Here is a 24262-nt window from a genome sequence, read left to right as displayed (position 1 = left end):
AGATTTACTCTTTTCTCATGGGTTTTTGTTAAAATCTTGCATTGGAATACAAATCCATGCTCTTCTTCTCATTCGATTCAAGAGAAGGACCCGTACTTTACGCAAAGATTGAAAGAAGAACACTAATGGATGGTTGAAAACTATGGATGATTCAAGAAGGTAGCATTCTCCCTCTCTTTTCCTCTCATTTTCTCTCTTTCTTTCTCCTTTTTTTCCTTGTCTTTCTTTTATTTTTGATCTATTTATACAACTCTAAGGGGGGACGCCCCCCCTTCTCCAACCCCTTCTAGATGGGCTAGAGAAGAGAGTGCTGTAATGAAAAGAGGCGGAAGCACCAATATAGCAAAAGCACTCTTTAAGAGTGACACCAAGAGCCAAGAACACAAACACTAGAGGTGTACACACAAAACTCACAAAAGTAGAAAATGACTTAAAGTCATAAGTTGAATATTATTGAAGAAAGAAAGAGAGGGGTGAAAAACCCATGCCTTACAAGAGGAGAGACCTCCTCTATTTATAGAGGAGGGAGTGCAAAGGAAGGGACCACAAGGGGCTCCCATGTAGTCGTTGGGAGCCCCAACGGTCAGAAATCTGACCGTTGGGGCCCCAACGACTACATGTGTGGGGCCCTTATGGTCTTACAAAAAGGAGAAAATAAAAAAGAAAAAAGAGAAAAGAAAAAAAGGAAAAAAGTAAAAGAGAAAAAGGGTACATGTGGTTTTACAAGAATACCCCTATTGGGTATTTTAAGAAATGGAAAAAAATATATATATATATATATATACATATACTTATATATATATACGTATGTATATATATATATAAGTATATGTATATATATATATACATATTTTAACACGCCCCCTCAAACTTTGCGGGGAGAAGACCGAAAGTTTGCCAAGAAGAAACATAAATCGTGGAGTTGGGAGCGCTTTGGTGAAGAAGTCAGCCAATTGATATTCTGAAGTGACGTATGGTAATGTGATAGTTCCTCTGAGGTACTCATCTCGAACGTAGTGACAATCCATCTCGATATGCTTGGTCCGTTCGTGAAACGTATGATTGCTTACAATGTAGATCACACTTTTGTTATCACATCAGAGCTTGGTGGGTGAGGAAATGAGGACACTGTGAAAATATCTCAAAAATGAGATAAAGTGTGCGATAAGCACAACACCACCAATGTGCACAAATGCACAAGAACACTTAGAACAAATGTACACAAAGGTATAATAAAGAAACTCAAATGCACAAAGGCATACAAAATATAAAGAATTTTATTGAGAAGAATGGAGAACAAAAGCTCCAAGAAGTGAAGTTTACAAAGGGGGAACTCCCCTATTTATAAGAGGGAAAAGGAGCCTTGGAGGGGCTCCACTAGCTGTTGGAGCCCCTCCAACGGTTAGAATTCTAACCGTTGGAGAGGCTCAACAGCTAGTGTTGAGCCCTCCAAGGTTGACTTTGAGTCAACAAAGAAATAAAGAAAAAAGACAAAAAAGGGAAAAGAAAAAAGAAAAGAAGAAAAGTAAAAAAAGCAAAAAGAATTACAGCATATTCATAATTATGAATATGTGCAAAATGAAGAGAAATGACTAAAATACCCTTTCGGGTTTTACAAGAAAAAAGAAACATATATATTTACATATATATATATATATATATATATATATATATAGATACATATACATATATACGTGATGTATATATGTATATGTATCTCTCTTTATATATATATGTAAATATTTACATAAAGAGAGATACATTTTAACACCCTCCCTCAAACTTAGGGCACAATGACCGAAAGTTTGCTAAGGAGAAAGTTGAATCTTGGAGAGCAAAGCGCCTTGGTGAAGAAATCTGCCAACTGATATTCTGACGTTACATAAGGAAGATCGATGACTTTTTGTAGATATGCCTCACGGACATAATGACAGTCCATCTCAATATGCTTTGTCCGCTCATGAAACGTATGGTTCTTAGCAATATAGATTGCACTCTTATTATCACAACATAACTTTGTGGGTTCTTGAATTGGAATCCCATGTCTTGCAGCAACTGATGAATCTAGACAATCTCCATAGTTGTAGACGCCATGGCTCGATATTTTGCTTCGGTGGATGATAGAGACACCTTCTGTTGTTTCTTACATCTCCATGAGATCAAGGATTCACCTAAAAAAATGCAAAAGCCTGTAGTGGAATGACGATTATTTGGGTCACCTCCCCAATCAGAGTCAGTATATGCAATCAAATTTAACTCAGAAGATGAGGAAAGGAAAACTCCCTTGTTTAAAGTTCCCTTTATGTATCTGACAACTCGGAGAACGACACTCATATGAACGAATGTAGGAGCATGCTGAAATTGGCTTGCAGTATGCACGACATGAGAGATGTCCGGTCTTGTGATGCTAAGATACATTAGAGATCCCACAAGTTGCCGGTAGGGGGTAGGATCCTCTAAAGGTTTCCCATCATCGATCTTCATTTTTGATCCCACAATTTCTGGGGTCTCACAGATTTTATCATCAGTATTACCTGATCTGTCAAGAATCTCACAGGCAAGTTTAGTTTGAGACAAAAAATAGCCTCTATGAAAGTAGGCTACCTCGATACCAAGAAAGTAAGTCAGATACCCCAGGTCTGACATTTCAAACCTTTCTTTTAAAGTGGTTTTAATGTTTCTGATGCCCTTTATGTCACTACCTGTTATCAACATATCATCAACATACAACAGTAAAATCACAATTCCTGCATCAGACTTTTTGACGAACAGAGCAGTGTCAGTGTAGCATGAGGAAAAACCATTTTGAACCATCACATCATTAAATCGATCATACCAAGCCTTAGGAGCTTGTTTTAAACCATAAAACGCTTTTTGCAAACGAAGGACTTTCCCCTTTGGTACGTTCATACCAGGGGGAGCATCCATGTAAATTTCTTCATTAAGGTCCCCATTTAGAAATGCATTTTTAACATCCATTTGGTAAATATTCCATTTTTTAATAGATGCAATGGTGATCAAACACCTTACAGTAACCATTCGTGCAACAGGAGCAAAGGTTTCTTCGTAATTGATGTCGTATTCTTGACTATATCCTTTTGCGACAAGACGAGCTTTATATCTTTCGAGAGTGCCATCACTCTTGGTTTTGACTTTAAAAACCCATTTACATCCTATTGTTTTCTTTCCTTCGGGAAGACATTGAAAAACCCACGTTTTGGCTTTGTTGAGGTCTCTAAGTTCGTTGTCCATGGCATTCCTCCATTCTATCATTTCCTTAGCTTCTTTAAAATTTCTAGGTTCTTGATATAAGTGAATGGCACTAAGACATGCCCTATGCTTTGGAGAAAAAGACTCATAGGATATAAATCTAGAAGGATTTTTCCTAGATTTTTCAGTTCTTCGAGAGTTGTTGGATGATTCACTAAGATCACTATATTTCTCTATTGCACTTCTAAAAGTGTTTTTATCTCTATGAGTATAGGTAATTGGTTCATTTATCATTTCTTCTTCATCATGAATGGTTTGAGGAATACTTTCACTTATATCCTCATTCTCATTTAATTCATCATCGCTAAAAAAATCTTCATTTCTAGATAATAGTTCAAACAAAAAAGAATAATCGGCATTATCTTCATGGGTTTTGTGTTCTTCAAAACCACTTATGTTTTCTAAAAAGGTTACATTTCTTGAAACATATAGTTTATCATTCTTAATATCATAACACCTAAAACCTTTTTGGGTTTCCGAATATCCTAAAAACGCACAAGGAATAGCTTTGGGAGATAATTTATCATTCTTATCGGTGAGAACAAAACATTTACAACAAAAAATTCTTAACCTATTGTAATCGGGTTTTTTTTTATACAAGATTTCATATGGAGATATTTGATTCAAGTTTTTGGATGGAAGTCGGTTGATGAGATAAATCGATGCAAGAGCCGCTTCGGCCCAAAATCTTTTTGGAATTTTTTGAGAAATTAGCAAAGTTCTTGTAGTTTCAATTATGTGTCTATGTTTTCGTTCGGCCAACCCATTTTGTTGGGGAGTTTTGGGACAAGACCTTTGATGAACAATCCCATTATTTTCAATATAACTTTTGAAATCATTTGAGAGATATTCTCCCCCGGAATCGGTTCTAAGAATTTGTAATTTACTATTGAATTGATTTTGTATTAACATGTGAAAAACCTTAAAAGTAGAGAAAACCTCATGTTTGTGTTTGAGGAAGTATATCCAACTATACCTTGAGAAATCATCCACATAAATAACATAATACGAAAAACCTCCCTTAGACACAACGGGTGCCGATCCCCAAACATCCGAATGCACAATTTCGAAAGGCTTAGTTGAAAACATAGTTCTTTGTCCAAAAGGTAAGCTTCTCATTTTACCAAGAATACAATCATTACAATTGAAATTGTCTTTACATAAGGTTTTAGCAAAATGTAAATACGAAAACTTGACAATATTTGGATGCCCAAGGCGTTTATGCCAAACATTTATATCCTTATGTTGGGCAACATTACAAAAAGAGGTTTTTGGTATTTGAAGAAATTCCATGAGATAAAGATCTCCCTTCCTAGAGCCTTCCCCAATCAACTTCCCGGACCAACGATCCTGTATCCAACATTTATTTGATGAGAATTTGATATCACACCCATGATCCGATAGTTGAGAGACGGAAAGTAAATTTAAATTTAGTTTTGGTATAAATCTAACTTTAGGAATAGAAAAACCTTGTCTTTCAAAATCACCAATTCCTTTTATTTCAAGAGAAGCCCCATCCGCGGTAGAGACAAAAGAAGGTGACAAATTTTTTAAGTATTTAGAAAGTGCAAAAACATTTGGAGTCATATGAAAGGATGCACCCGAGTCTAAGAGCCAAAGAGTCTTACCGGGAGGAGAGAAGGTGGTCATGGCGGCTCCGGAAACGGATCCCTTGAGGAGTGGTTGAAGAGCTTCCATGATTTGATTGAGAGCCAAAGTAGCATGGTTGGAAGTTGATGGACCTTCCTCCTTGGTAGATTGAAAAGTAGTAGACATAGCCACCATCTTCTTCCATTTAGGGCATACCGGTTTAATGTGACCCGGTTCTTTGCAAAAATGACATATGATCTTACTATAATCTCTTCTTCCATAATGCCCACCATTTTCTCTTCCTCCTTGATTTTTGTTAAAATGAGGGGGTTTATAGGTTTTAACATTATTCCCCGGTCTTGAGACGGCATAAGCACCCTCATCCTCATCTTTAGAGGGAACGGCCAACACACTTAGATTGGTTTTATTCATTCCCAATCTAGTTTCTTCTCCACTTAATTTGGTAAGCACATCTTCCAATGGAGGAGAAGAGAAAGAAGACAAGAGAGAGGATCTAGTTTGTTCAAACTCGGGTCTAAGCCCATTTAAAAAGTTAAAGAAATGATCCTCTTCTAATTGTTTGGCTCTCAATTCAATAGCCTCACCACTCCATTTAGGTTCTTGGAGGGCAAGTTCATCTCAAATAGTGGATAACTCGGCGAAATACTCTCTAACGGACATTTCTCCTTGTTGAAGGGTTAAAGCCTTCTTTTGGAGATAGTATTTATGGGACAAATCTCTTGAAGTATACATTCTTTCAAGATATTCCCATACTTGATATGCCTTTTTGAACTTTAGAATGTTGGCATTGATTTTGGTCTCAACCGAAGAGAAGAACCATGAGAGTATCTTGTAATTTTTCATTTCCCATTCTTCATGCTTCTTATTGTAATCTTCAAAAGCCTTTTCTCTTTCTTCTCCCTCAAGAACCTTGATCTCCCCTCTCTCAAGGGTAGTAATTTTTGGTTCGGGTTCGGGAATAGTTCCTTGAACATATCCCCAAAGACCCTTTCCTTTTATATGGGCCTCCATATTCCCGGCCCATACATGATAATTCGTTCCATTCAATTTGAAGCCAAGAGAGAAGTGAGAATCCTTTTCGCCCATTAGAGATGATACAAAGAGAAATAAATGCATACCACAATGTGAAATGAGTCCCTTCTTGATGTAGGAAGCTTCTAAAATATAGGATGAAGAGCCGAATCTTCACTCCAACCACCACAACTTAATGGCACACTTTACGAGGTACTCCAACGAAGAGAGAAAAAAGCACGATCTTCTTTTCCTTTAAACCTAGCTCTGATACCATGTGAAAATATCTCAAAAATGAGATAAAGTGTACGATAAACACAACACCACCAATGTGCACAAATGCACAAGAACACTTAGAACAAATGTACACAAAGGTACAATAAAGAAACTCAAATGCACAAAGGCATACAAAATATAAAGAATTTTATTGAGAAGAATGGAGAACAAAAGCTCCAAGAAGTGAAGTTTACAAAGGGGGAACTCCCCTATTTATAAGAGGGAAAAGGAGCCTTGGAGGGGCTCCACTAGCTGTTGGAGCCCCTCCAACGGTTAGAATTCTAACCGTTGGAGAGGAGCCCTCCAAGGTTGACTTTGAGTTAACAAAGAAATAAAGAAAAAAGACAAAAAAGTGAAAAGAAAAAAGAAAAGAAGAAAAGTAAAAAAAGCAAAAAGAATTACAGCATATTCATAATTATGAATATGCGCAAAATGAAGAGAAATGACTAAAATACCCTTTCGGGTTTTACAAGAAAAAAGAAACATATATATTTACACATATATATATATATATATATAGATAGATACATATACATATATACGTGATGTATATATGTATATGTATCTCTCTTTATATATATATGTAAATATTTACATAAAGAGAGATACATTTTAACAGACACCCATGTCACCAAGGAGTCCTCTGAGCCACACGATTTCCATTGTCGTCATTGCCATAACCCGATATTCAGCTTCAGTGGCTGATAGTGAGACCTTTTGTTGCTTCTTACATCTCCACGAGATGAGAGATTCACCTAAAAAAATGCAAAGACCAGTAGTTAAGATACGATCATTGGGATTTCCTCCCCAGTCAACATTAGTAAAAGCAATTAATTCAAGAGATGAGGAAGAGGATAAGAAGAATCCCTTGGATATGGTATTTTTGATGTATCACACAATTCTTATTACAGCTGCCATATGAACTGTAGTAGGTGCGTGCTGAAACTGGCTTGCAGCATGAACTGCATGAGCTATGTCTGGACGGGTGATGGATAAGTAAGTGAGAGATCCAATTAATTGACGATAGGGAGTTGGATCCTCAAGAAGAACACCATCCTCAAGTCTCAGTTTTGCATTGATAACTTCGGGAGTCTCAACCTTCTTTTCATAAGATATTCCAGATTTGGTACAAATGTCTGCTGCCAATTTCATCTGAGATAAAATGTATCATCGTGGGGAGTATGCTACTTCAATTCCTAAGAAATATCTCAAGAATCCAAGGTAAGACATATCAAAGGTTTCTTTTAACATAGACTTTATATTATTTACCCCCTTTTTGTCATTCCCAAAGATGATCATATCATCAACATATAATAGAAGAATAACGATGAGATTACCTATTTTATTAACAAAAAGAGCAGTGTCAGTATAGCAAGAAGTAAATCCTAAATTGATTAAAACACTACTAAACTTATCATACCAAGCTTTAGGAGCTTGCTTAAGACCATATAGGGCCTTTTTTAATTTCAAAATTTTACCATTTAATTTCATACCCGGAGGTGGTTTCATGTAAACTTCTTCATTTAAATTTCTATTTAAAAATGCATTTTTGACATCTAATTGAAAAATAGGCCATTTTTTAGCAGAGGCTATTGCAATAAGAGCTCAAACACTAGTCATTCGAGCAACAGGGGCAAATGTTTCATTATAATCTATCCCATACTCTTAGGCATATCCCTTGGCCACTAACCTAGCCTTATATCTTTCCAATGAACCATCACACTTAGTTTTTACTTTAAAAACCCATCTACATCCAATGAGTTTCTTGCCATTGGGAGGATCAATGATTTCCCAAGTTTGTGCCTTTTTAAGAGCATTAAGTTCTAGTTCCATAGCTTCATTCCAATGAGCATATTGTTTAGCATCATTGTAGTGAGATGGTTCATGAAAGGAGTGAAGAGTAAGTAGACATGCTCGATAGTTGGGAGAAAAAGAATCATAAGAAACAAATCTATTTGGTACTTTTAAAATACAATTTGATCTTCTTTGAGAGGTTTCTTCGATTGACTCACTTTGAGAGAATTTTTCAAGGGCACAAGGTGGATTTCTTTCATTTCTTCTAGAGTAGACTTGTATTTGTCTTGGCATATTTTCTTCTAAATTTTGATCATCATTTGGATGTTCAAAATGATCTTCAATGAGAGGTTCACTTGGATCAATATGATCATCTATGATGTTTTCTTGAGGCAACAAGTCAAATAAGAAGGAATAATCAATGTTTTCATTTGGTTGGTGCGAAAAACCATTTTCTTCTTCTAGGAATGTGACATCCTTTGAGATATAAAGTTTGTTTTTGAGTATGTCAAAACATCGATACCCTTTTTGTTTTTCGCCATATCTTAAGAAAATGCATTCAATTGCCCTAGGAGAAAGTTTATCATTTTTGTGAGTTAGAACAAAGCATTTACATCCAAAAATTCTTAGTCTTTTATAATTGGGAGACATATTGTAAAGTTTTTCAAATGGAGAGAGATTTTTCAAAGAAGATGAAGGGGTTCTATTAATAAGGTATGTTGAGATTAGAACCGCTTCGGCCCAAAAGGTTTTTGGAATATTTTTTGAAATTAATAACATTCTTGTGGTTTCTATTATGTGCCTATGCTTTCTTTCCGCAAGACCATTTTGTTGCGGAGTGTTGGGACAAGAACGTTGATGACAAATTTCGTTTTCTTTTAAATAACTTTGAAAATCATTGAACATGTATTCGCCTCCCGAATCGGACCTAAGAATAGATAAGTTTCCCAAGAATTGATTTTTAACCATCGCATGAAATTCTTTAAAGAAGGAGAACACTTCGGATTTGCGACTTAGGAAGTAAATCCATGTAAATCGAGTGAAGTCATCAATAAAGACCACATAGTACAAAAAACCTCCTTTAGACAAAATAGGGGAAGGTCCCCACACATCGGAATGAACAAGTTCAAAAGGCCGAGTGGTGAAGTAACTTATTTGAGGAAATGGAGTAGCTTTAGATTTCCCAAAAATGCAATCTTTACAAGCCATGTGATTGTCTTTACAAGTATTGTTCAAAAAAGTAAAAAGAGACATTTTTACAAAATTTGGATGACCAAGTCTCTCATGCCAAATTCAATTACTTTTGTCTTTTACAAGATTGCAAGATGACTTAGATGGAAGAGTCAAAAAATCCATAAAATAGAGATCAACCCCTTCTATGGCCTTGCCCAATCAGCTTCCCTGACTAGAGATCCTGCACGGTGCAATCTTTAGGTGAGAAAGAGACTTGACATCCATGATCGGTGATTTGGGAAACGGAAAAAAGATTTAGATTAATTTTTGGAACGATTCTTACTTTAGGAACGAAAAAGTTTTGAGAATTTTTAAAATCAAGTGTTCCAATACTTAAAATTTCCAAAGATGTTCCATCGGCCGTTGAGACATAAGAGAATATGGGTTCGGAAAAAACATTTGAAAGAGAGTTTTTATGAGATGTCATATGAAAATAAGCACCGGAGTCTAGTATCTACATACCTGGAGGTGATGAAGAATAGGCGATGGCGGCTCCGGATGTTGAAGAAGACGTCTTGAGAAGATGTTGGAGAACTTCAGAGATATGATTAAGAGTTTCTTTGATATCTCCCTCTTTGGCACTTTCTTCTTCCTTCTTTGGAGAATTTTCTCCAACCGCGGCTACTTTTCCCTTAAGTTTGGGACAAACCGGTCTAATGTGTCTCGGTTCATTACAATAATGACATATCACTCCCTTTCTAGGCCCATTACTATTTTTGTTAAAGTGAGGAAGTCTATATGCTTTTACATTTGATCTGGGCCTAGTAACGGCCAAAACTTCATCACTCTTAATGCTTAGGCCAAGTCGAGTTTCTTCTTGGCATATTTCAGCAAGGGCGTCTTCTATGGGTAAGGCTTTGCTTCTATGGAGAAGGGATGCCCTAACTTGTTCAAATTCCGGTCGAAGACCATGAAGAAATTGAAAAAAATGCTCATTTTCTATTTGTTCCCTTCTTAACTCAATATCTTCCGGGGCCACCCATTTGGGCTCAAGAAGAGCAAGTTCATCCCAAAGAGGGGTTAGAGAGCTAAAGTAATCCCGGACACTCATATTCATTTGTTTGGTGGAACAGATTTTTTCTTGACAAAAAAATTATCGAGCAAGATCCTTTTGGGTATAGATACCCTTAAGGAAAAACCAAGCCTCATTGGCCCTTCTAAATTTGGCAATATTAGCACAATTTTTAAGGTCAACATTGTTCATAAACCATGCCAAAATTTTGGCATGGTTACTCTCCCAATCCTCAACTTTGGATTGATGGTCATTGATAGCTTTGATGCGCTCATAGCCATCTAAAGCTTTTTCAATCTCATTTTCGATTTTAGTGAGAACAAGAGAGGGTTCGGGAGTAGTTCTCATAATAAAACCCCAAAGTTTCTTACCTCTTAGATGATTTTCCATAACCGAGACCCACATAAGATAGTTGGACCCATTGAGCTTAAAAGAAAGCTCAACTTTAGAATCACGTTCCATCGACACCAAATATTCTTTCTTTCTTCAAAAGCTTGAGAGGCACACCTCCCAAGATAACAAAGAGAAGCCCAATCACCAACCGAGCTCTGATACCATGTAATGAAAAGAGGCGAAAGCACCAATATAGCAAAAGCACTCTTTAAGAGTGACACCAAGAGCCAAGAACACAAACACTAGAGCTGTACACACAAAACTCACAAAAGTAGAAAATGACTTAAAGTCATAAGTTGAATATTATTGAAGAAAGAAAGAGAGGGGTGAAAAACCCATGCCTTACAAGAGGAGAGACCTCCTCTATTTATAGAGGAGGGAGTGCAAAGGAAGGGACCACAAGGGGCTCCCATGTAGTCGTTGGGAGCCCCAACAGTCAGAAATCTAACCGTTGGGGCCCCAACGACTACATGTGTGGGGCCCTTGTGGTCTTACAAAAAAGAGAAAATAAAAAAGAAAAAAGAAAAAAAGGAAAAAAGCAAAAAAGTAAAAGAGAAAAAGGGTACATGTGGTTTTACAAGAATACCCCTATTGGGTATTTTAAGAAATGGAAAAATGTATATATATACATATATGTATATATATACTTATATATATACATATGTATATATATAAGTATATGTATATATATATATATATATATACATATTTTAACAAATGCAGCCCCACCTGAAACTCTCTTGAGAGTTCCAAAATTTTAAAATTCTCCAAGTTGACTTTTCAAAGTTTTATTTTAATAGGTTTTCTAAAACCTTCTTAGAGGCTTCCATAAATGTTTAAGGACTTTCTTAAGAGTCCTAAACAAAAACCAAATTAAAATTTCAGAATTAAATAAAATTAATTAATTAATTAATTAATATTAAATAATAAATAAATTTCTAAAAGCTTCCAAAAGTTGCCAAATGAATTTGAGAGACTTCTTGACATTAATTAACTTTAATTTAAAGGTAAAAAATGAATTTAAAGTTAGAAATTCGATGGACATGGATTTGGATTTGGATCCAAGATCTAAATCCATCTCCAAAAATCCAAATGGGTCTTGGGCTAGATCAAATCCAGATTAATATGGGTCTTGAATAGAGTCCAGATCCATATTAATTTGGATCAAATCCATCAGATCCAGTTCGATCCAAATCCGGATCCGTTCCGACAAACTGCTCATTTTTTGAAAAAAATGCGATTTTCGGGCCAACCGTATCTCGAATCAAGGAAAATAAAATATCGTTATGCTTAGAATTTTGAGACGCATCCAACAATATATAACTCAAATTTCGCTTCCGAAATTCGTCCGAAAATAACCCGAATTTCGCTTGAATTTAAATGTCAAAAATAAAACTTTTCCTCATGTTTTGATTGGATCGTTCAATGAGACCTGGGCCAATCCCAAACTCCAAAGCATCGGCCTAAAATCGAGAATCTACCAATTTTTCTTCCATACTTAGCCAAATTTTCGAAAATCTCAAATTTAACTAAGTGTGAAAATACACGATATTACAATGCAAGTGAATATGTGCTCTTAATTAAAACAATCATGTATAATGTGACCTATGTTTAACAAGAAGTGAGTATTGGTGTAGAATGTTATATCTCAGTCAATTTATTCATGAGGAGATTTGGTTGAGATATGTAGTTCAGTGTCTTGATCTGGTGGAAAATTCTGAAGAATATGGACATAGATGTGTATTTATTTAAATACGATTATGCGAAATTGTGAATTCCCATTGGAATTGATGCAATATCCATAAAACGGTAAATGTAGGAGTAGGGAAGAAGATTTTAGAACAAGGGAACCACAACCTCTACTTCCCTTTCTTGGAGTGTGTGGCCTTTAATGAACCTCTTTGTTAGTATAGGGCAATCCTAAAAGGATAAGTTACAGGAGGATTAATAAGAATCTCCAATACTATATTATACATAATCCAAACTATCCATACATCATCTATCACAAATCAAGCAAAAAGAAATGACCATACTGACCTTAAGGATTGTTGTCCCAACAATGTAAATGACTGTTTTACCCCTGTACCAAAATTACAAATTTACTCTCGTCTTCTCAACAGAAATGACAAGAATGTGGTAATGGCATCTGTCATAGAGATGGATTTTCCTCCAAAAACACTTCATGTGGTATGCGTTTTACTTGATGAGTAAAATGGAAAAACTTTTTGCTATATCTAAGGGTATGAAAATAGGTGCTTTCTTGAGATGGTTATTTGTTGATATTGAGGTATAATTCTTTCTTTCAAATGCTTTGGGATCATAAACATAAGTTCGGTGTGCCCATTGCAAAGCACCTCAATTTTCACGGAAGCGTCCAAGCATATAAGTATGGATTGCCTATTGCCTCATATTGTACTGGAGAGAGGTCAACTTAATAAAGTTTATGGTTGCATGCAACCAAGAGAAATGGAAACTTCCTCTGCTCTTCCATGATGACCCGTGAAAGTTTTAGATAGTTTATCAGTTGTATATTGTAGGGACTTCCAACTTTTCTTCTGCTTATCCTATATTCTGTCACTTTTTGTACTGGAGTTCTGGGTTCTTGTTTTTCATTTATTTTTTTCCTTATGTCCTGGCAAGATTTCCAGTCAGTTGTTCTTTTCATCATTATGCATAAGAGTGTCAATCCCTTTGTGGAATTTTCAGGGCAGTAATCTTGATGAAAATATTCCTCTCTTTTCCCTCACAACTTTGTCACAAAGTTCATTATTTCATGTGTCTTTTCTTAGAGCTGGCTAATCTTTTCTCCATGGATCAGGAGGTCCACAATGAACCTTAAAAGTGATAGTAATGATCACTTCCTTTCCAAATGTTAATTTATGAGGCCTACTATTTGCTTTTTTAAATTATGAAAGTTCTGGAATGCTAATGTAATTTTCTGTCACTTGTTTGTTGTGATGCTGTGGTAATTTGCTGCCACTTAGGGTTGTTATAGTAGAGGCCTAGGCATTTGATTCTTTCATGGCTATAGGTACTCATGATGATTGAGCATGATTATCCTTGACGAATCTGATTTGATTTGTTTTTGACACTTGACTGTTTTTTCCTATGTTTGGAGCACGTCGCTGAGCAGAGCTTGTAAATTTTTGCCTTTGCATGTAGGGTCCCTCAAGATCATGCTTTTGTGTGGTTCTGATTTACTTGAATCTTTTAACATCCCTGGAGCTTGGATTCGTGATCAGGTAAGTTGACCTTCTATGTTACTGCAGTTTACTGGTAAACATAAAGAGTGTGCCCCCTCCCCAATAATAGGATGGAGAAAAAAACCTGAGTTGTTACTAATTTCTTTGACTTATTTCTCATTCTTTTGCTATAATTTTTGTTTCTCATTATTTTGTCATGCATTGATCCAAAATTCTTAGCATTATTACCTAGGATGCTTCCTGTTTAAATGTGTAATATATATCTAATTTTAAAATCTTCCTTGAAAACGGTTAAAGGATCATGTTACCATCAAGGGGAGATGACAAAATGGAATTTGATGTTTTGAGTATTTTTTATTTTCTTATTGATTTTGCCTTAGAAATATTTGACATTATTTACTCATACAGAAAGTTTCACCTTTTTTAGTGATTAAATTGATACATTTGTTGAGTGTCAGTCTCCTCCTATACAAAGTCAACTTTTGAGTTAAAAGAATTTTATTTTTAGCAATTTTCAGGTCAGGATGATTTGTAGAGACTTTGGGGTTGTATGCATTCGTCGAGAAGGAAAAGATATGGAAAGGATCATAAACACAGATGATATCTTGCATGAAAATAAGGTATGGTTTTAGCTGTCAGCCTCTTCTACCTTTTATGGTTTCCCAATATCTATGAAGAGATGAATGTTCTTTCAATGCCCATATGCGATACCTAAATTGTTTCTTTGATGGATCAGTTTTTTCAACATTTATAAGTTGCTGATTTATCGTGGACCTTTGTAGAAGTTGTCCATTTGTTTGAAGAAATGTGTAAACAATCCCTAGACAAAAGATGCTGGAGTTAAAAAGTGTTATTCCATGCAATTGCAGTTGCAATTCAAGGACCATTTAGAGATCATTTGCAATGAATTAGATCATGAAGGCATCGTTTAAAATGCCGGATATTGAAGGGATGAAACCGGCCATTTTCCCATTTATCATTTTAGGAAATAGTATGATACTTGAGGCACATTTGCAAGCACCCTCAATAGAGTCATTCTCAGTTTTTTGGGAGAATGGTTTTCATCACAGCCATTTTCTCACTTTCTTGAAAACATGAGAAAATGGAGCCTGTAAGTCATTCTCACTCCAGAAAATAGAGGCCCATCTCCCTAAGAAAGGAAGTCACTGTAATGAAAGAAGAAAAACGATACAAGTAGGTGCACTTATGGGTCAACACAAGCACGCATGCACAAGGGCCTTCTAGGGGCCAAGAACACAAGTAAAAATATATGTTTATTGGAGTTAATATGCTTGAGAAAGCATTGAAAATACAAGAGGGGAACACCCCTATTTATACACAACACAACATTTCATAGAGTCGTTGGGACCTGGGTCATTTACCTAAATACCTTCAAGCTAAAACTTAAGTATTAAGTTACAAAAATAAAAGAAAAAGTATAAAAGACTATTGTGTCCCTAATGGACACAACCTATTATAATACTGTGAAATGACTAAAATACCCTTAATGGGTATTTCCTATTACAACACTATAAATACTATACAATATATATACATATATATGTACAATGTAAAATAAATAAATAAATAAATTTTAAAATTTAACACTCCCCCTCAAACTTATCACCGAAAGTTTATCAAGAAGTGAAACTAGGGAGAAGGAAGCCCCTTAGAAGAAGTCAACTAGTTGAAATTCTAATGCTACATATGACAGGATGATAGTCTTATTGAGATGCTCTTTGCGAATATAGTGTCAATCCATCTTGATACACTTGGTCCTTTCATGAAATGTGTGATTGCTAGCGATATAGATGACACTTTTATTATCACATCATAACCTTGAGGGTGACTATATACGTCCCCATGTCTTCGAACAATCTTCTTAACCACACGATCGACGTTGTGGTAGCCATGACACGATACTCAGATTCAGTTGATGACATAGATACTTTCTGCTGTTTTTTGCATTTTCATGATAGATCCAGTCAACCATAAATCCAGATGCACCTTAAATATCACTTTAACAAACATCACCAGTAGTGTTTATCAAGGATATCAATGTTTATGAAATTTACAGTGTGTATGGATTTAGGGTTGACTAGGTAAATGTGAATTCTCATTGGGGAGAGATGTGAATTCATACAACTTATGAAAAGTAAAAAGTTAATGGACTTAACAGTTTAGGGAAATACAATTACCACCTCTATAGATAATAAATTGGATTACAATGGAGTCCTACATTTGTCCTTGACTATTAGTAATTTAGGAGAAAGCTGAATAAGTGGGATTCTTGTAGAAGAATCTCCATACAAACGGGACAAATGAGAATTCTCATTTGCTAGGATTCTCACCTTGGTGTCCAAACACAACATTACAGAACCCTCTATAGGAATGCAATTACCATCTCTAGAGGGAGTATCAATGGTGAGGCCAACTTTTGTCCTTGGTTTAGTAATTCAAGAGAAAACTGCAAAGTGAGATTCTTGAAGAACTAGTCCTCAAACTAAATAAATTGTGGGGTCTAGTGAACATTCTCATTTATGAGAATTCTCACCTCTATCAAAATGCACAATTACAGAACCCTCTACAAGCGTGGAGAACTTGGCTGGCCTTAGGTTTTTTAGGCAATCATTGTTAGTTTTTCACCTGTATAGAGAAAAGAGAGATAGGAAGTGAGAGAGAGAGAGACGAAGAAGGAATCCAAAAAAGACTTCGGCTGTCACGATTTCTGTTATAAAATCGTGACCTAAAACAGTGCTTTTATAATGTTACAATACAGAAATATGGATCCGGGTCTGGTGTATCTAGACCCGACAGTCTGGGTACGTTACATGGTTGTACACAATCTTTACATGGATCGACGTGGATCGGGTCGGATCCTTTTGCACCTTTTTCACCCCCCCTCAAGTTGATCATGGTTTTGGACCATGAACAACTTGCCTTTAAGCATCCAAAAACGATCCTTTGTTAACCCTTTGGTAAATAGGTCTTCAACTTGTCTTTCAGTATTGACGAACTCAGGCTCAATCTCTTTTTCTTCAACCTTCTGTCTCACAAAGTGTTGGTCGATCTCAATGTACTTAGCACGACTGTGATGTACTGGATTGAATGACATGTTGATAACACTTTGGTTGTCACATAGCAAGGTAGTGTGGACGATCTTTTCTCCTACTTCAGTTAGTAGATGCTTGATCCATGTGGCTTCGACAGTAGCAGCAACCATAGATCTATACTCAGCCTCAGTGCTTGATCTAGCGATGGCCTTTTGTTTTCTACTGCTCCAAGAGACTAAATTTCTTCCAATGAAGACACAATATCCTAATGTAGATCTTCGTTCATCAGGATCTCCTGCCCAGTCTGCATCATAATATACAGTGAGTCCGTGCTCATCTTTGCCATATGACTGTGGTGAATATATCAATCCATCCCCAATAGTCCCTTTCAGATATCTAAGGATCCTCTCGACCGGTTCCATATGTCCAGTACGTGGCGCATGCATAAATTGAGACACTTGATTAACTGAATAAACAATATCAGGTCTAGTGAATGTGAGGAACATTCCTATTATGCTTCGATACCTGGTGGAGTTATCACACAGATCTCCATCATGAGCGCTAAGTTTTTGATGAAGCACACTCGGAGTTCCCAGAGGTTTGCAGTTTTTCATGCCTACCTTACTGAAAACGTTTACGGTGTACTTGTGCTGAGTGAGTGTCAAGCCATGAGCCTGGTTATCAACTTCTACACCAAGAAAATAATGTAGAACTCCAAGATCTTTCATTTTGAACCTCTGACCTAGTAAGTCTTTTACTTCTTGGATGTGGGCCGCAGAGTTTCCTGTGATGACAATATCATCGACATAAATTAATAACAAAGTGGTCACAGTCTGACTTCTAAAAATAAATAATGAGTGGTCCAGCATGGAACGTGAAAATCCATGTTTCTGAATCTCTAGCGAGAAGCTATCAAACCATGAACGAGATGCTTGCTTTAGACCATAGATAGATCTTTTTAACCTGCACACATGAGTTTTACAATTTTGTTCTTGATATCCAGGGGGTTGCTCCATGTATACTTCTTCCTTCAAGTCCTCATGCAAGAATGCATTTTTCACATCAAGCTGATTCAACTTCCATCCATGTTCAACAGTCAGAGAAATAATAATTCAAATTGTTTCCATTCTTACAACCGGACTAAAGGTCTCATCATAGTCTTGCCCTGCTTCTTGAGTGAATCCTTTTGCCGCAAGCCTTGCCTTGTATCGTTCAATGGTTCCATCCGGCTTGTACTTTATTTTGTAGACCCATTTACATCCGACAACATTTTTGTCAGGTGGTCTGGGAATAACTTCCTAAGTTCCACATTCATGCAAGGCTTGCATTTCATCATTCCCCACTTGGTAGAAGTGGCTGCCTGGTAATACATGATGGGCTCATCTTCCTTATTGAGGGCAGTTAAAAAGAGTTGAAGATCCAAGGAGAAGTTGTTATAACTAACCCACCTGTCAATGGGATGTCGTATGCAGTTTGATTTTCTGACCTCAAGAGTATGAGAAGGAGTCAGATTGCCGACTGAGACATGATCTGAATGGCTTGATGTTGTCGGTCTCTGTCTAGAATAGACAATGCCTTTGTATCTGCCTGACACTTCCTCTGCATTCTGTGATCCCGACGTCCCAGTGTTCTTAAACATCTCTTCTCCTTGCTGCATGCAATCTGAGGAACATGCTTCATTGGAGTTAGCAAAAAGTTCTGAACTCAACCAAGGATAATAAACTTCAGTTGGCATATTCGTTGCATCAGCTCCGTCATCAAAATTTTGTTCATCAAAGACAACATTTCTTGAGATTCTGATACGTTTGTTGGTGGGATCATAACACCTATATCCTTTGTAGTCATCTGCATATCCCACAAACCTATACTTCTGGGCGTTGTCTTGAAACTTGTTTCTTAGGGACTGATCAATATGCACATAGCAAACACATCCAAAAACACGCATATCATGATAACTGGGATGAGCTCCAAAAAGACAGTGATAAGGAGACTTATTCTCCAGAACAACCATGGGCAGTCTATTTATCACATGCACGGTAGAATGAAAGGCTTTTGTCCATAGGTTGATAGGAAGATTACTGTCATGAAGCATACTCATGGCACTTTCAACGATATGTCTGTTTTCGTTCAACAATCCCATTTTGTTGAGAAGTGTGAGGGCAGGACACCCTTCTTCCTATTCCGTTATTTCGAAGAAAAAAAAATCACGGGATGAGAATTCCCCACCTCCATCACATTGAAAAAATTGAATGGACTCAGAAAATTGATTTTTGACAAAGGAAAGAAAATTTTGAAACAAAGAGAAGACTTCCGACTTATTCTTTATGAAATATATCCAAGTGTATCGAGAATAACTATCAACAAAGATTAGATAGTATCTGCTCCCAGATTCAGAGACAATTGGGGCAGGTCCTTGTACATCAGAACAAATAATTTCAAAAGGTTTTGAAACTCTCTTATTAATGGAATGGAAAGGCAATACATGACTCTTGCATGAAAGACAATTGGAGCATTTATGACTGCTCTCATCCCCATTGAGACTTTCTTTTGGAATGATTAGAGACAAGTTTCTCAATAAAATGACTCACACAATGTCCTAACCGACTATGCCATAAGAATAACTTATTACATTCAGAGATACTAAAAAGACTGACAGAAGAGGATGAACACGACTCTAATGAAGGCTTCGAATTCAGATGAGCAGGGCGGACAACATGACATGGAGCTTCTTCAAAGACATACATATTGCCTCGTCTCTTTCCTTCAACGAATATTTCCCTCGTGCGACTAATAAGAATTACTGTAGAAACACAATAATAAGTGAATAAAATCAAGGCATCTACAATAAAATCACAACAGTGAGCAAGTATAGAAACACAATAATAAGAATTACTGTAGAAATGAGTCTACTCATACAGTATAAATCAAGAATGTAATTTTTGAAGAGTAGGAACAAGAGAACACAAAACAGGTAATCACAAGTTATATTGTTCTACATGTAAGCATGTATGCAAAATAAATTATTCTATCTCAGAATTCTTATACTTTATTTCATTCATCCAAAATCCTCGTGCGACTTTCCCCTACCTCGGGATGCTGTGTAGTTGCTTGCGCCTACAAGTGTAGATGATATGAGGCTCGGGCTGCGAAGCCAGAGAGCGATTTGTCGTACAAACTGCAACCAAACAAAACGTGATTATCGACACATCGCAAGCGTTGGCTGAGTTGGGGTTGATCCCAATCCGGCATTCGACACCATAGGGTTTTGGACGTGGTTACGTGCTCTAACAGCTTTACCAAATAGCACAAGCGAAAACCCATTTGGTTCCACTAAAAGGGGAGTCAGGCAGGGAGTGCCAGTCTTGCTTGCTAGAACAGGAGGGTGGTAGGGGCGAGCCCCCTGCCATTCGAAAACAGAGAGACAGCAGGGGCCTTGCCCCTGCCTGCAGGAATAGAAGGGCAACAGGGGCATCGCCCCTACCTGTCGGAATAGAGAGGCAGCAGGGTCTTGCCCCTGCCTGTCGCAAACATCAAAGCGAGGGAGAGGGGAGGGAACGACAAAGGCCGCCAACCCCCCTGTCAGACCTCTGACGCCCAACAGAGAGAGAGACCAAGGGCGGCAGGAGCCACCGGCCACTAGGGATGGCAGTGGACCGGGGGAAAGCGGGGCCCCGCCCCGCCTCGCCCCGTTTGGACCGGGGATGAAGGGTATGAAATGGGGATGGAGGCAGGGACGAAGGTTAAAATCCATCCTCGTCCGGGGGTGGAGGCGGGGATGGACGTGCACTTTTCCCCACCCCGCCCGTCTCCACCACGATCCCCGCCCTGACCACTTTTCCCCGCAATATCCTCGCCCCGCCCCGCCCCGCCTCATCCCCGTTTGAACCGGGGATGGAGGACATGAAACATGGCTGAAGGCGGGGATAGAGGATAAAATCCATTCCCTGCCGGGGATGGAGGCGGGGGTGGAGGATAAAATCTTAAGGCGTGGCGGGGGTGGAGACCTTGTCCCCCGCCCCGCCCCACTACCATCCCTACAGGCCACCTGCCGACCCCCTGGCAGGCAACAGAGGGGGGGCAAGGGCGGCAGGGGCCGCCACCACCTGTCGACCCTCAGGCAGGCCCCAAACGTGGGTGGGAGGGGCGGCAGGGGCCACCTGCCGGACCCTTCCCGTACACAGAGAGAGGGAGGAAGGCACGACAGGGGGACTGTCGACCTCCCGTTGGCCCTTCGCTAACCCATAGGAGAGGGAAGGTGCCGCAGGGGCCACTGGCCCCTTGCCGGCTCTCTGGCAAACCTCAAGAGAGAGAGAGAGGGGGACGACAGGGGGGGCCGTCGGCCACCTGCCAACCCTTCGACAGACACAAAGGGAGTGGGAGGGCGCAGCAGGGGCCGCCGACCTTCTGCCGTCCTCCCAGCGAGACAACAGAGGGAGTGGGAGGGCACAACAGGGGCTGTGGGTCGCCTGTCGGCCTTTCGACAAGCCCTCAGGGAGAGGGGAAAGAGGGAGGGCACGACAGGGGCCATCAGCCTCCTGCCGGCCTCCCGGCGAGACGACAGAGAGAGGGAGAAGGAGGGAGAGGCACGACAGGGGGCCGACGGCCTCTTGCCGGCCTTCTAGCAACAGAGGAAGAAGAAGAGAAGAAGGGAGGGGCGTACCTGGGAGAGGAACGACGGCGTCGGCGTTGCTGTCGTGCGCAGGGAACAAGAGCAGTAGAGAGGAGACTCGAGAGAGAGGGGAGGAGGAATGCAGGGAGGTGAGGCGTCCCCCTCCCCTTACGTGCTCTTAAAGGCACGGGGGAGGTGATAAACGGGGAAACCCTCAAGGGTTTCCCTTATCTGGTCGAAGGGGGGAGAGCAACACAGGTGGGTCGCGACGCACAGGGGAGAGGCTTTTTCTTAAAAACCCTCGCCCTTGCGTCGAGTTTTAAAACCCTAACGAGTACGAGCCCGGGTCGGGACCGACCCGGTCCGATTTTTTTTTTTTACGTGGGTTTTACATTAGTCTTTCTTTTTTATTTTCTTTTTGTCTTTTTTATTTGATCTAAGGGCATTATTGTTCTTATCTCCTAGAGCCATTGGGACCTCCCCAACTGCTATATTTATAGCCGTTGGGGGGTGGTCCCAAGGGCTCTAGTTCTCTCTTTTGTCTATATAAAAAGGCTAATCCTCCTTGTATCCAATGCTTCTCTTAAGCATTTTTGCTCAATAAGAAGTATATTTTTTTATGTTCTTGTGTTTCTCTTTTTGACTATTTGATGTCTTGTATGCACTTAGTGCTTGTGTAGTGCCTTAGTGCTCTTGTATTATTTCTTATGCACTTAGTGCTTGTGTAGTGCCTTAGTTCTCTTGTATTGTTCTTTAGTTGGACTTGTGTATCCACATTGTGCACTTTGTTTTATAATTCCACATACTTCATTACATGGTATCAGAGCAAGGGATTCTTGATCTTGATATCTTGTTCAAGTTTGTGCTTTAAAAGGAAAATTTGGATTGATATATAGCTTGGACTTGAAGCTCTCGAATTTCGGTATGTATCTCTTGTTTAATCTTTAAAAGGTATTTATGATATATATTTTTCAAAATTTGTTTGAAATATTATGGTTATTTCTCAGGTATGTAAAATATGTTTTTCTAAATCAATTAGAATTAGATTTTGTGAATTTTCTTTTAATGAAATATTGTTTTATTGGCTCTTGTATATGCTTGAATGGCCCTTGTGTTTGTGTTTTGGCATTAACTCATAAGCAATTTATTCTTGTGCTATTTATGGTATTGTTATTGTTTAATACAAAAATATATTTATTATGCTCTAGTGTATGTGCCTTGGTGGATTTGTGTATGTGTTCATTCAAAGTATATATATTTATTTTGGGGATTTTAACACCTTTATGATTATTGGTGACTTTATGCATGTTCTTTTTGTTAAGACAAGGAAGTTGTACACGATAAATCAAGTACAAGATTTTGATGATGAACAACTGGAACAACTGAATTTCAGCTAAGGCAATGAAGAAAGATGAAAAGAATTGAAGAATTCGTCGAAGAATCTATGAAGACAAGTGTGCAAATGTAAATTTCTTTAAAAGTCTTAGATTCTTGTAAGAGCCTTACTTTATTGCATATCTTACTTGCATTTCACCTAAAAATACTTAAGAAAAACTTTTCTAAAAGAATCCTTGGCAAAAATCATTTTAGAAATCTCTTTACGCACATTTTCAGGTTATCGGTCGACCAATAGACTCATCAGTCGATCAATTTTTTCGCACCAGTTTTTCAAAGCAAAATGTCAACTTTTTGATTAGTCGACTGACTCGACAGTTTGATTTCTAGAAAGTTTAACAACAGTTGACTGAAGGTTTTCTTAGTCGACTGGACAGAATGTTCGATTTCTGAAAAAATTTAGCAGTCGACTGAAAGTTTTTTTTCAGTCTACTGATGATTAATCATCAATAGACTAACTTTTCTTTAGTCGACTAAGTTTCAAAATCCAGAATTCAAAACTGTTCGGCTAGATACAGTAGTCGACCGACGGTAACACTCAGTCTGCTAATATTTGATTTCAGTCGACTAATAACTATTCTAGTAGACTAATATAGATGTTTTTTGAAACTTTTAGAAGTTGTGTTCTTTCATTTTTTAAACGTTTTTGACTGTTCAAAAACCTCAGTTTGACACCCTTTCGTACCACCAACATCTTGAATTCTTTAGCTATAAATAAGAATGAGATCTACACACAAAATTATCAAGAGAAACATCAAATTCTTTGTTTTTCACTCCTATTCATTCAAGTATTCGTTTTCTCACTCACTGAGTATTTTCACTCTAGTTTTTCACTTCAATTCTTTTTGTGAGTTAGTGAAATCGTGATTTGAATATTTCAGTAGCCTTAGAAGCCTATTCCACTCCATTTGCATTCATAAGAAAGGTTCGTAGGTTGATTGTAAGTTGGTTATTTCAATTTTTCTGTAAAATGACAGTCTCCTTGGTTTAAAGGAGAAGTTTGCTTTCAGCAGAGTTGTTGCTGAAAGTGGGACCGATTTTGGTCTGTTTGATCTCATGGTGACACAAGTGTGATAGTGGAAATCTCAAGCGGGTTTTGCTTGGGGACTGGATGTAGGTCTGAAAGATCGAACCATGATAAAATTCTTGTGTTCTTTGTGTGTGATTGCTTTGCAGTATTCAAATTCCTTAAAATTTCAAAGACGAATATTAAAAGCACTATTCACCCCCTCTCTAATGCTCGTTGTATCGATCCTACAATACTTTAATTTGGTATCAGAGCAAGATTTGTTATCTTTTGATCTTACCATCATCTAGCATGGCAACAACATCGTCTTCTCAGCACAAAGAAGGATGCTCTTCAGTTCATCCTCCTTTCTTTGACGGAACAAACTATGACTAT

General features: G+C 38.0%; 1 protein-coding gene across 2 annotated transcripts in view; it reads left to right on the top strand.

Moving 5' to 3' along the window:
- NMNAT (nicotinate/nicotinamide mononucleotide adenyltransferase) overlaps nucleotides 1–24262 on the top strand; it is a 112560-nt gene that overhangs the window by 73756 nt on the left and 14542 nt on the right. For both annotated transcript variants that reach the window (XM_089995775.1, XM_089995776.1), the window contains exons 7-8: nucleotides 13763–13842; nucleotides 14322–14423. In XM_089995775.1, the coding sequence (XP_089851901.1) occupies nucleotides 13763–13842; nucleotides 14322–14423 (182 nt within the window). The remainder of the gene's footprint in view (nucleotides 1–13762; nucleotides 13843–14321; nucleotides 14424–24262) is intronic.

Source organism: Nuphar pumila, chromosome 2 (assembly GCF_984573655.1).
Source record: "Nuphar pumila chromosome 2, dmNupPumi1.hap1.1, whole genome shotgun sequence".
NCBI classification, from domain to species: Eukaryota; Viridiplantae; Streptophyta; class Magnoliopsida; order Nymphaeales; family Nymphaeaceae; genus Nuphar; species Nuphar pumila.
This window is presented reverse-complemented; position numbering and strand designations above follow the sequence as displayed.